Here is a 13,726-nt window from a genome sequence, read left to right as displayed (position 1 = left end):
TGGGTAAGTGGTAAATGGGCAAAGTGGCAAATGGGCGAAGTAACTGTACGGCCGAGAGGGCCCAGCAACAAACACTTTCTAATGGAAGTTTGTGTTCCCTGGATTCTCAAGGACACATATGCTTTGGGTTTTACACACGTAAGAGTTTGGGGATTCAGGAAGAGTGTGCCAATTTTAAGGTTGGGGGTCGAAGCTGGGGTAGGGCCTACAGTTAAACAAACTGTCCTTGCGCCATGAGTTATTTAATCTTTTTTTTTTTGTGGCGTGCTCGATTTTCAAATCAACTTATTGTTATAGAGACGGCTATGTCTATTCTCCATTTCGCTCCTCGGGGTGTGCACTGTATAAACGGGGAATATTGAATGATTTTATGCATTTTCTTCAACCTCAAGGCAAGATTACAAACCTTAGAATTCCAGTTAGAATTAGCCATCGACTCAGCGGCCCAAGTTAGTGGTGCAGTGGGGACAGACAGGTTACCTTGAAAGAGCCAACACTGTATTTTCTACTGCCTTTTTAAGGGCCGAGGATTCATTTAAGAATGAAAGAATTTGAAAAGTAATTAAAAAATAGCCCAATCCCACCCCACCCGACCTGGGTACGCCAATGGCCCGAGAGGTGGGGGCGGGGCTCTTGCACCCCTCTCCCCCGCCCGGGCCGGCTCTGCGCGCGGCTAGGCTCTCGCTTGCAATTACAGCGCCACCAATCCAACATGCTCGTTTATGACGTGGCGCAGCCATATTTGTCATAGACAGAAGCTCATTTGTGAGTTACGTACTCGTACTGCAAATTACCGTATTTTTAATCGTTCATCATCGATTCTATGTCGAGGTTTTATCTATAGGTAGTATATCCAAAATGTGGAGAGGAATCTTACGGTTATCCTGTGTACTTTCTGCCGTGTTCCTGACTGTAAAAGCAGATGAACACACCCATACAGTAAGTTGTTTTTCGGGGGTTGTAACGTTACACGTACCGGTGTCGCTGGTGGATGGCGAGTGTTATAACTTCGACATGTTCGACCTATCTTTTAAATACTTGAGCCTGGGCAAACTTAAACGATATCCCAGTACAGCGATTTGCATCAGCTAATGTGTTTTATTCAGTGATGAAGGAGAACGGGATCATTAACCCAAACCACCGCAGCTAAACAGCTACACAAATAATGGCAGTCATCAATCGTGTCTCCCATCGTGTCGCCTAGCTAGCAATCATGCCGAGCCTAGTTAGTCATGCTACTTGTTACTATTATTAGTAAGGTTGAAACGGTTCTCAAAAATTCCAAGGAATCACCAAAAATACCTCTTTCACCACCTACTGGCTTCCATAAATGCCAACGTAAAACGGTTGGGGCTTCAATGATATTTCTGACTTCAAAATCTGTCAAAATCTGACCGTTTTCGCTCAACACACGTACAACACTCGAACATTTCACTGCCTGCTCCATTCAGATGCACGGACCGAGATTTAGCATCTGCAATAACTCTATGGGTGAACATGGTCCTCTCAGAAACACTCATGAGTGGCCTATACGTGGTCTGGGCACAAAGACTTGTTGATCGTGACGGTTGGGAGAGCCAGTGACTGTTTGCGACTATGGGTGAACATGGTCCTCTAACGAAACTGCAGGAGAGGCGCAAATGTAGTCGGGGCACAAGACATATTGACCAGGAAACAGTCATTGGTAGCACTCCCAACCGTCACGATCAACAAGTCTTGTGCCCAGACCACGTATAGGCCACTGATGCGTGTTTCTGGGAGCACCATGTTTCGCCCATAGAGTTATTCCGAATTCTAAATCTCGATACGCGCATTTGAAAGGTCCAGGCAGCGAAAATATCAGGTGCTGTGCACTTAATCTAAATATAGGCCTGGTAGAGATTCAAGTGCATGTCTAGATCAGCCCTAGCTCGTAGCTTGGAAACCGAGATGTAATGTGGTAATAAGCAGATAAAGAACCATTTTATGGGGAAATTCGACATTTAACACTGTTGCTGCGCAGGTAGCAATTTTAAAATGAAATGGACCATAATTTTCTGTTTTAAAATGAATCCTCATGAAATTCGACATACAACAAAAGGGGAAGGTTTGAATTTTTTCCAGTAGACCCCCATACTCGTACGTCTGCCTATTTCTTCATTAATTACCATCAAGTCTGCATTCCAGATTGAAAAACAATGAGCAGTCCTTACTTTTAGGACTTCCTTTTCTTTCATTCAATTTTGTAACTTTTGTCTTCTATGACGTGTCACTGGTATAAATGGAATGCTGTGTATTAGTGTAAAATCTCATTCAATTTTATGGAGATGCAGAGAAGAACCATCACAAGGCTGAACGTGTTCATTCTATTGTATTTGTCATGGCAGTACACAACGAAAGAGGAAGTGGTGTTATGGATGAACACCGTGGGTCCGTACCACAACAGACAGGAGACCTACGGCTTCTTCTCCTTGCCATTCTGCCGCGGGCCTAAAAAAGACATCAGCCATTACCACGAGACTTTGGGAGAAGCCCTGCAAGGAACCGAGCTCGAATTCAGTGGGCTGGACATAGATTTTGCAAGTATGAGACAGATTTCTTTAGAGAAGTTTTTGTTCATTTTCTTGTAAACAGACACCGACCTGTAAGCCGCCAGATTTTCAAGCAGTGACCAGAACTCGATGTACATAATGAGAATTGCAATGCACATGCTTAATGCTTTAGCAGGCAGGTAGAACATTTTCAAAACCTTGTTACAGCCTCTTTCATTTTTAACCCTAACTGCCAAGCATATCGTTTGGATTACACTTCACAGTACTACAAAATACTAAAGGACCTAGCACTACAGATTACTACTTCTGGCTAGGTTACTTCCATCGTTACTCGTACAGAGAACAATAAAGCCATGCATTCATAGTGCCACAGCACTGTATGGTACATTGTCTTTTCTATTGTATCTTAGGGCTTCAGAGAATAATAAGGTCACGTCCTCTTACAAGCGACAGGACTGAATAGTACATTTTACTACAACTAGTAATTCTTAGTACTGTGTAGGGTTAGGGTTAAGATACCATTTGACCATCCCTGTAACCTCAAACGGTAGTACTGTTCAGAAACCTGGGTAGAAATGGGTATTGGTTCAAATCCAGTTGGAGCAACCCAGAGCAAAATCAATCCGGAGTAAACATCGTGAAGCCACAATCATCCACGTTCTTGACTTTGTTCGTATTATTTATCCTTCTTAAATCTCAGACAAGAAAAGGCACAGACGTGAAGACACAATTTATGATTAAACCAACATCACCATCGGTTCTTCTCAGAACCACACACTCATAAAAGAGATATTTTTCTCGTACATGGTGCAACCGCAAGCCTAACCTAATTTGGTACTTCCACTATGCAGAGCTCCAAGTCTTGTCCAACATCATTTTCAATCTTTGCCTCTTGTCCCACGGCGTGTCAGGAAATTACACTCATATGCGTGTGCACATTGTGAATGTGTGATCTGGGCATCCACATATGGTGCATTTTGGGGGAGGTTGACACGTGTCTGGGTCTTGTATACTGCACCATTGATTGGTTTGCTGAGGCAGCACATGTGGCTGTTCTCCCAACGTAGAATAAACTTGCAGGACTTACATGCACACCACAGTGCATTGCATGCAAACTGTTAATTTTTATCAGTACTGGGTTGGCCAAGTGTATACTTTTGCACATGTACTGTACGTGTGACCCAAAGCCATAAATGACTTCTACATGTAACTTGTCCTCAGTGGTAGTTCAACCATAACAGTCCCAAATCCTCCAATTTCGGTACGATTTTTACCTACACCCTAGCGGGTTAGGGATTTATTTGAACAATTGTGTGAAAGTAAGCAGTGAAGCCTCATTCACTGGGTACATTTGTCAAGAGGTGTTTACAGGAACCTCTGCAAATCCTCCACTGAGCAGGAAACCAATGACACATTCTTTGCGTTTTGATCAACCCTAACCCCAAGGGTGAATGTAAAAATCATGGTGAAATCGGAGGATTGAGGACTGTCAGGCTAATGGGGGAATCAGATCTTGTGTGAAGCAGTTATGGGGACATACGAGAGTGTGTCTTTTTCATGCTCAAAATTCTCCAAGTGTCTAAGATTTTGAAGGGTTTTGGAGGTTTGGGATCAAAGAAGGCTGTCCTGTAAAATCAAAGTCTCCCAAAGTCACGTGTATGGATCAAATATTGACAAATACACGTGCATCAGTTCTTGTGTGTTTGGATACTTGTATTTGTGGGACACATGTACTGAAAAAGTTCACTTCAGTGAAAAAGGAGCAAGGGGCCTGTTTTTATCTGATGTTTTATTTAAAAGTTTTAAGTGACTTTGTGAAATCTCTTCTGGTTGAAACTTTGATCTTTGTTAAGTGGTACAGTGTAGTGGTGAAATGCAAAGAAACTCTAAAAGATGCTAGTTGAGTTCACCTGTTTCGTTTCCTAGTGACCTTGTCAAGTCATTGGCGCTTTGAGAGGAATGACACCAGCATTATAGTTGCCGGAAAAAAAGGTCTTTTCTAGTTATTTTATGGGTAGAGATTTCAAATTGCTCCGTCTTGATTTGATTCTAGCCAACGTGCCACAGACCAAGTACTGTGAGGTGGAGCTGACAGAAGATTCGCACAAAGCCTTTGTCTACGCTGTAAAGAACCACTACTGGTATCAGATGTACATTGACGACCTGCCAATCTGGGGTGAGTGAGTCGGAAGAAACATGTCTTGATCTTCCTGGAGCTAGAGAGATGTGACATGGAGTGTCTCAATTGTCGGAACCAAAATGGTGGACTATGGACACATAATGAACAGCCATTTTGGTACCAGAGCCTTAATTTGCCGCCACTGTCTCTCTACGCAGCTCTGGACTTTGTGTGAATGGGGAAGGTTAGGGCCAGCAACCCTTGGGGGGTTAGGGTTAAACCCAAATCATGTTGCGTTACACGTGAACACAGCCTCCTGGCTATTGTCTTGTGCAGTCTCAAGTTTAGATTCAAAACTACTCAGTGTCAATTTCCAGGTATCGTCGGTGAATCGGAGGAGGCCTCTGAGAAGGTTTCTGACTACTACATCTGGACGCACAAAAAGCTGGACATTGGCTACAACCTCAACCAGATAGTGGACGTGAACCTGACCAGCGAGACCAAGGTCAAACTAGAGAAAGGAGTCAAAGTACCTTTCTCCTACGAGGTAAGCCTGTAACTTTCCCTCTCTCCGTATCCCTTGTTATAACTCCTAAACATTCAAGTCAAGTCTCTTCCATTTGCTTCCAGCCCAAATACAGATAGCCACATTTATGTTTAGTTGGAGCAGATTTCTTACTTAGTGTTTTATTTATGTTTAGCTACGTTGGTTTCTACAAGCTTTAGCAGCACTACATTGGGTTGTTTTCCTCCTCTGCCCCCGCCCCCCTTCACAATGGCCACACCTCGACCCCAGTCCCAAACACTAGGAAATTCTTAATCCTGTGCTATGAAGTTAGCTGCCATCTTGTGCTGTGTTAAAATTCAAAAGAATCAGGGTTTTTGTTTAATCTACCTCAAATAAGCTTTTCATGTAACTGAGTCTAGTTTGCTGGTTAATTAACCCTAACCTTCCCTAACCACACAGAATTGAACACCAGTAAAGCGTATGAATTTGTGGCACTGGGTACTGTACCCCTAAACTGCTTGTGCTTGAACATGGGTTCAGGCATACCCAAAATAAACAGAGTCCAATAGTTTTGGGGCACAGTTTACCATATGGTGTTGGAATTTGTGTGAATGGGTATGGTTCCTAGTAAATCACTCTGGGGAGTTAGGGTTAAGATGGATACAGGTTGGGCAGGGCAAAATAAATCCAAAATTAAACTAATATGGCCATCTTTGGCTGTAGGCAGTGTTTAAAATGATTAATTTCTCCTTTGGCTGTAGGTCAATTGGAAGAAATCGTCAGTGAACTTCAAGAAGCGCTTTGATAAATACTTGGACCCCAATTTCTTCAACCACAGGGTGAGTGCTGTTCAATCAAGTTTTGCTGTGTGAAAATTCTCAAAGTTATTGTTCATTTCAACAGTGTACAGATTCAGCTTGTGGTAGAAGCCACATGCTTTCCCAGAGGTTTTTTACCAAATTTCTATGCATTCTTCTGTTAAGCTTCCTATGCTAAGATGCATTCTTGACACAGTTGTCAAATCAGTCAAAATCAGTCAAATTTCCCATACGTGTCTGTGTACTGGGGGAAATTAATTGGAAGGCATTTTTGACTGTTTTTGACGGTTAAAACAGAAGGAGGGTTAATGTAACATTTGTCTGCCTCTTTTTCACAGATTCATTGGTTCTCAATTTTCAATTCCTTCATGATGGTCATCTTCCTCGTGGGTCTCGTCTCCATGATTCTTATGAGGACACTGCGCAAGGACTATGCCAGATACAGCAAAGACGACGACCTTGATGACATGGTATGACACAGCACACTGTCCATATGCGGCCTTGAGAAAAGGACACTGTTAGGCTAAGTTTTATATTTGGGGCAACAATCTCAGAACGCGGTCTTAAGTTTCCAAAAAGCGATTAATTTATGGAAATTGCCTGCCAAACAAATGAAAAACAGATGTCAAATTCAGTGATATTTCCATGCCATATCACATAGGTAAGGCGTAACTGGGACACACAACTGTCACACTTTTGGACTGGGTACGGTCTGCCAGTCACATATATTTAACCCCAGTATGGATCTTCGCCTGTGCGCCTGAAGAGCAAAAGTAACCACGTACACATGATGCAGAACAGGAAACCAACAAGAACTCACTCCCAATCATGAATATGTATGAGGTAATGGTAAGGTCTTGCTTCACCGATTTTTGACCCCAGGAGCGTGATCTCGGTGACGAGTATGGCTGGAAACAAGTTCATGGTGATGTCTTCAGGCCCGCTTCCCACCCCATGGTGTTCTCGGCTCTGATCGGAAGCGGTTATCACCTGGCCACCGTAGCTCTCGCAGTCATCGTCCTGACGCTCTGGGGCCATCTATATACAGAGTGAGTGACGTCCCACATCCAATTAATAGTTTGCCAGAAGGGTCTTTTCTCGTAATACCCACAAGTGAGGAATTTTTCAAAAATGCAGTGCGTCCAGTTACGTCGCATAACAAAACATCTCACTGAGCTCTCTCTAATGCAAACTGAAATGAAATGACAAAGAAAAATAGCCGTAGGACTCTCTTTTGTGGGATCTGGTCTAATGGTGAATTGCATGCGAGAATTCAATCTGTAGTAAGATTGCCAGTGTGCAGTGAGAAAGGCTTTGAAGGCAACTGCAAAAAGGCTGATACAGACATTTTAGCCTCTGGAGCAGTGAAAGTCCGGAAAGTTTTCAGAGGGCCAACAGTCAGAGGGGTACAAAAGTAAACATCACTTCACCCGAATGAGGATTGTGTCAGGAGACCAGTCTCTGTTACCCAACACTTGTTTGATTGTTTGCAGTCGAGGGTCCATCCTGAGCACCAGCATCTTTGTCTATGCTGCGTCTGCTCCCGTCAATGGCTACTTTGGCGGCGGCCTCTACTCAAGGATGGGAGGTAGGCAGTCACACGGTCGTTGCAGGCCAAGTTCGATCAGAGACCATGTATAGACCCCCGGTCAATTCCCCCGGCAATCGATGTACAGAATATATCCTGGGCATCGGGCACAATTGAACAAAGCCGTAGTGTAATTGAAGATTTATCCACGTGAAAATTGTTTGTGTGTCTGTATCCGCCCCGAGCTGAAGTGCACCCCCAATCGGCGAAAGAAAGAGAGATGGTTACAAGCGGGTTTCTGCGTGTACGCTAAGACCATACATGCCACAGTAAATTAGTTACGCGCACTCAGCGTGCTCCATGTCAAACTCACATTGTACTTGCGCGCCTCATGGTGCACTTATGCGGGGAGTACCCAAAAAACAAACCCTTTTTTGTTCCGCTCAGAGCGGATTGGCTTCCCTTCTGTACAAACTGAAAGGTTGAACTCTTTGCTATAAACTTATCCAATTAGTCGTGCTAGAGATGGGCTGAATAAAACGAACCTTAAGTTCTGGAACACAAGGTGATCTGGTTGTGGGCATGCGTTGGACCCCCCACCACGGTTGTTATCTGCATCGCTTGAATATGCTTCATGTAGTTGAAAGTTCAAAGGTGGTTAAACTTGAATCTTTAGTCGTAGGCCTCTTGGCAACCCAGATTGCTGCGCTTGGTCGGTGGTCTTTTGTTCCCATCAAATTTCAACTTTTTCACTCTTGATCAGGCAAAGTGTGGATCAAGCAGATGCTGCTGAGTGCCTTCCTGTTGCCTTTCCTTGTCTGTGGCACGGCTTTCTTCATCAACTTCATCGCCATCTACTACCATGCGTCCAGAGCCATACCCTTTGGGACCATGGTAAGTCTGTGATCCGCTTTAAAACATACAGTATTGGTTTATTCAGAGGGCGAACCTGGCTCTGCCCGGTCCAAGGTGCCAAAGTCATAACAAGGTAGACAAACGTAGATGTGACCAGAACAGATCCCCGCCATTCTGCTTCGCTCTGTCCCCTCCCTTTGAGACAAAGGGAGGGGACAGGTTAAGTCTTCATCCTGGCACCGCTAGCCTTGCTTTATCCGCCGAGATTTCATGAAATAACAACGGCCTGTGGGGGACGAAGGCTACAAGACTGTAAAGACCAGATAGATAAGTGGACAGTTCTGCCGCAATTGACTTACAAGCTCAGCCATCTCATCTCCTCGGGCAGTAAACAACCCATCTGTGACTTTTTTTTTCCCAAGAATGGTCATGTGAAACTCAAAGAAACATACAAACATGTTATGTTTCCCCCGACAGGTGGCGGTGACGTGTATCTGCCTGTTTGTCATCCTTCCTCTCACCCTAGTCGGCACCATAGTCGGCAGGGCTTTGGCCGGCCAGCCCAACTTCCCCTGTCGGGTGAACGCTGTACCGAGGCCCATCCCCGAGAAGAAGTGGTTCATGGAGCCGGCGGTGATCGTCATGCTTGGAGGAGTGCTACCATTTGGCTCCATCTTCATCGAAATGTGAGTGTGAGAAGGGATAGAGGCCGAATGAAAAAAATGGTTGTGTTTCCGATTAGCCATCCCACCTAGACAATTATGCAGAACCTGCGTATAGAAACTTTGAGTGCCACCTGTAGAGCCCAAATTTTAGAAGTTTGGAATTGGTTTCATTTCATTTTTGAATTGGTCTCCCTCCTAAATTTACACATTCTTCAACTCCTGAACTAGTTAAAAAATGTCTGAAAAAAAGGAATGTTTCCCCTGATAAGTTGCAATTAATGTGTTTTTAGTAAGGGTCAAGATGGGTTTCCATAAACCGAAGGACAAAAAATAAGCATTGTTGGGGGTCAAAGGTCAAGGTCGCAATGAATATAAATGGACCTAAAGTGGTGTTTGAAGTGCGTCACGTAAGCGACTTGCAGGTGGTATCTGCTTTTTGTGTAACTTTGCCCCCCTCCCCCCCCCGTCACAGGTATTTTATCTTCACCTCCTTCTGGGCCTACAAGATCTACTACGTCTTTGGCTTCATGCTACTCGTCTTCTTCATCTTGGCGGTGGTCACAATATGCGTCACCATCGTCTGCACATACTTCCTCCTGAACGCGGAGGACTACCGCTGGCAGTGGACGAGTTTCCTCGCGGCAGCATCGACGGCGCTATACGTCTATTTCTACTCCTTCTACTACTTCTTGTTTAAAACAAAGTGAGTCCAGGCAATTGAATCTTGTCTTTTGGAAGTTGTTAGCTTCAATTTGGAATTTGCCTATTAAAGTGCTGAGAGTAAGTCAACATCGGGGGGCAAACAGTTTATGAGAAACAAGGGAGAGTGCAGCGATTTTCTTCTGTCATTTTCTTGAAAGTGAGTTCAGGCAATTGAAAGCAGTGTTACTTAGAAAGTGGTTATTTGTAGTTCAGAATTTGCTCGTTACGGTCCTGAAAGTAACTCAAAGTCGGCTGGTGACTCTCTCAAGAAAGTTAAGAAAAGAAATAGGGCAGTATCAAAGATCCTGTCGCAGGAAGATTTCTTGGAAGGAAATCAGACCATCATATGGGGACAAGTACATAACGAGGCTGGTGTCACAGTATACCGAGCGTGGCTGATGTTCAAATTTGCTGTTGTAATTTTTGTTCATCCACAGAATGTATGGCTTATTTCAGACAACGTTCTATTTCGGCTACATGGCCCTGTTCAGTATAGCCCTGGGCATCATGTGTGGCACTCTCGGATATGTCGGGACCAGCACGTTCGTCCGGAAGATTTACTCCACCGTGAAGATCGACTGAGGCCAGGGACCTTTTTTTTGTCAGTTTGAAAGCGACACAGACACTGCAAAGCTATGATTTGATTAGAATTTTCCCCAGAACCTCGTGCCTACATAACTCACCTGTCTCAATACGCACCTGCAATGCCATATTCTGCTCTGTATAGTTTTTGCACCTGTGCTTTTTTGTAGGTGTTGTATGCAGTACGTATCGGTTGTCCACTTACGCCAATTTATTCGTAATCAACAAGGATTGTAGGTAACTCACATGGTAGGGAGCGACTGAGGGTTAACCCTAATCCCCTTAGGGACCATTGAAATCATGCATATGCTCGTTGGATTCAGAATGGTTAGGGTTAAGTACCAGTTTTACTCAACTTACGCTGGAGCAGATCAAAGCGATTTTCGTCAACCAAACCAGTTCATTGGTGGTAATTGGGTTTAGCAGGTTTTGAGATCTCCACAGGCCTTAAGAGCGATTTGTCCCGTTAAATAGCTAATGAGATAGGAAGTGTTGTAACATGAATCCTACCTTCAGGAAGCCTTTTTTTTTTAAAGTGCATCTCGTTTGTATTTTTAATGTTGCATTGACTCAAATGAAGTGAAGAAGACGAATGTAATTGTAGTCATGAGTACGGCATCGTTGCATCGCCCCCAGAGCAAAAGCACATCATTCTAAAAAGCCGAGAACCTTCCATATACCGATGGTGTACATTCCCAACAAATTCAGATTTGAAGTTGTTGCTAGGAAAAATAAACATTTTTAATTGGTGTAGGGGGTAATTTTCCTGCACCACTGCACTGAAAGCAAAAAAAGGGGCAAAACATCTGCTAAAAGCCAAAAACAGTCTGTATTTTCCAACGGTCCTCGCTGCTTTTTACAGAGCTGGTATTTGTAAGGCTTGACATGGCTCTTTAACCCTAACAGTCCCGAATGCTACAGAGTAATACTTAGTAGTAAAATGTAGTACTCAGCCCTGTCGCTTGTAAGAGGACATGATGACATTATTCTCTGAAGCCATAAAATACAATCGAGAAGACAATGTACCATACAGTGCTGTGGCACTATGAATGCATGGTTTCATTGTTCTCTGCACGAGTGACAACGGAATAAACCTAGCCAGAACTAGTAATCTGTAGCGCTAGGACCTTCGGGCTCAGAGTGTTACGTAGTATTTTGTAGTACTGAGTACTCTAAGCCAAACAATGCCCGGTACTGTCAGGGTTAAAATTGACAGCCCAGTTATCAAAAACATCGGTTTAAAAGTTAGCAAAATTGTTTTTGTATATTTCAAGTATTGTGTTTATATTAAAAAAAAGTGCAAATATATATTAGGAAACTGTCCATCGCCTCGGCACAAACATTGGTTGTTAGGGTATGTCACAGTGTCTGTGAAGTCTGTTTATCGTTTGTTTTGGTAGTGTATATTTTGTAGAGGTGTTCGTACTAACTGAAGGTGTGAATATTTTACGTGGTTAAGATGGCAGCAAACCAACACGATTGTATCCCCCTTCTCCAAACCGTACTTCCAGTTAAAAACTCCATACGGAGTAGGACAATGCTTATACATCCTCCAAGAAATAGTTTTTTTTTTCCTCAAAAAACTGGAAGTGGTTTGGAAAAACCTGAACAGGGTAACAGCCCTGTGTTGAGTACATGTACAATACATGTATGCTTTCTTCCAAGCGCAGTAGAGGCTTAGAATTTCAAAACTCATTGTTCTCTTGCCTTGAAACTGCACTAATGGCCGCATCTCATAAAAGCTTCGACTTCTTGGAAACGCTTCATCTACAAAGTGATGAATTCTGAATTTTTTTATTTTATGGATTTATCAACTTGCCCTTTGATCCTAGCAATATAATTTCACTAGTTTGTTGCAGATACGTTGTGTAGAAACAAGTGGCGTAACGATGGCACGTGCCCCCCCCCCCCATTTGAAATTTATTTACAACCTCTGCTGCAGTTCATTGTCTTTTTGTGCCCCCTTGAAAAAAGTGTGTGCACCCCCGACTGCGCCTTACCCCCGGACACAATAGTCCTAGTTACGCCATTGTTAGAAACATAAATATTTTGTCATGCTTCTTTGATACAAATTTGAAAATAGCCAAATTGCTGGTGTGTGGAACTCTGCGTCACTCTTTTCTGTTTTAGCCAAACTAGCATCTTTGGGGACCTTTCTCTCGACGTTGTATTTTTGCTTACCACTTTCTGGCTGAGTGAACATAAAATTGTATCGACACTAATTAAAGTGATTTATAATTGATTGTTTGATCTGTAAATGACAGACTGAACCACCTATCACAATTTTTACAGTAAATTGGACCGATTCATTTTATGGATAGGTGCATTTACACAGCTTACATTCATGAAAGATAGCTCACTTGATTGTCACAGTCACCTTGGACGTCTTTGAGAACTGTCTCCTGAAGCAAACTTACACCTCAATACAAGATCGTCAAATTTAATGTATAATATTCAGCTGTGAAATCTGATTTTCCATAGCAGACTTGTAAATAGCTTTGTATATTTTCGGTGTCTATGAAGAGAGGTGGGAGGCATTTCGAATTTCTCATTCTTATTTATAGTTGATATTAGTGAAAGGTGTGGTTGTGGTTCACGCCATGTTCACGTATCTCAAGTACTTAAGGTTATTTAAGCCTCATTGCTCAATATGTTTAACATGAACCAAACTTGGAGACATTTCATGCTGTCTCTAAACCCCCTCTCGATTCAGATGCTGTTTTGTGTGGTCTGCCAGACCAGAAATAGAGCCAAATTTTCAAATAATTGTTGTTCAACAAAACCGTCAACATGAATCATTAAATTTTCGTCGGGTTTAGAATCTAAATTTAGCTGCTGTGATCAGCCATTTTTTTTTTCATTTGAGGTACAAAGTTTTTTTAGTATATCTTTTTCCTCAAGTCTTTCGAAAGGTTTTAAAGTTTTTTGTCTGCAGAACCCGTGAAACGTTCCCTGTTGAAATGTCCATCCCTTTTAAGTAACTTCAAAAAGTTACTCGCATTCGGTTTGATTGAAAATTGTGCCGTGCAGGATGGCTCCCGTGCAGTCTCTGTTGCATTTATGATGTGACACAGCCATGAATATGTTGCGCAATGAGACAGTTCGGTATTTTACATTTAGCAGCACATGCGCTGAAGGAAGTGCGTCTGAGGTTATTCGGGAACAGTCGGTCTCACGCCCACGCCGACTTTACACGTGTGGTTTGTTCTTGAGTGATCTGCCCTGTTAAAATACCGAACTGGTTCATTCACAAGGCATGGCATTTGGGTAACTTGAAACAGTCTCATTAAGTTCACCCCTACTTGTTGGCTGTTTCTTGTGTTCTTAGGTCAATAAATGACTGTGTACAGTTTGCAAAAAAATTGTAAACATGAGGGAAATGTTTTGTTCACCTCACCATTCGTATTTGAAGCCAACC

The 13,726-nt window shown here is 43.0% G+C and overlaps 1 protein-coding gene across 1 annotated transcript; it reads left to right on the top strand.

The window, feature by feature from the left end:
- The first annotated feature begins 718 nt into the window (after window positions 1-718).
- Window positions 719-13,135, top strand: tm9sf3 (transmembrane 9 superfamily member 3). Its single transcript, XM_022223777.2, has 12 exons — window positions 719-939; window positions 2,367-2,562; window positions 4,585-4,707; window positions 5,028-5,197; window positions 5,920-5,997; window positions 6,315-6,446; window positions 6,859-7,025; window positions 7,470-7,564; window positions 8,268-8,398; window positions 8,837-9,045; window positions 9,497-9,727; window positions 10,164-13,135. Exons 1-12 carry the CDS (start codon window positions 859-861, stop codon window positions 10,306-10,308), a joined length of 1,758 nt encoding a protein of 585 aa, XP_022079469.1. The 5' UTR covers window positions 719-858; the 3' UTR covers window positions 10,309-13,135.
- The last annotated feature ends 591 nt before the right edge of the window (window positions 13,136-13,726 follow it).

This window comes from Acanthaster planci, linkage group LG19, assembly GCF_054643075.1.
Source record: "Acanthaster planci isolate LZ-2023a linkage group LG19, COTS_SCS, whole genome shotgun sequence".
Lineage (NCBI taxonomy): Eukaryota > Metazoa > Echinodermata > Asteroidea > Valvatida > Acanthasteridae > Acanthaster > Acanthaster planci.
This window is presented reverse-complemented; position numbering and strand designations above follow the sequence as displayed.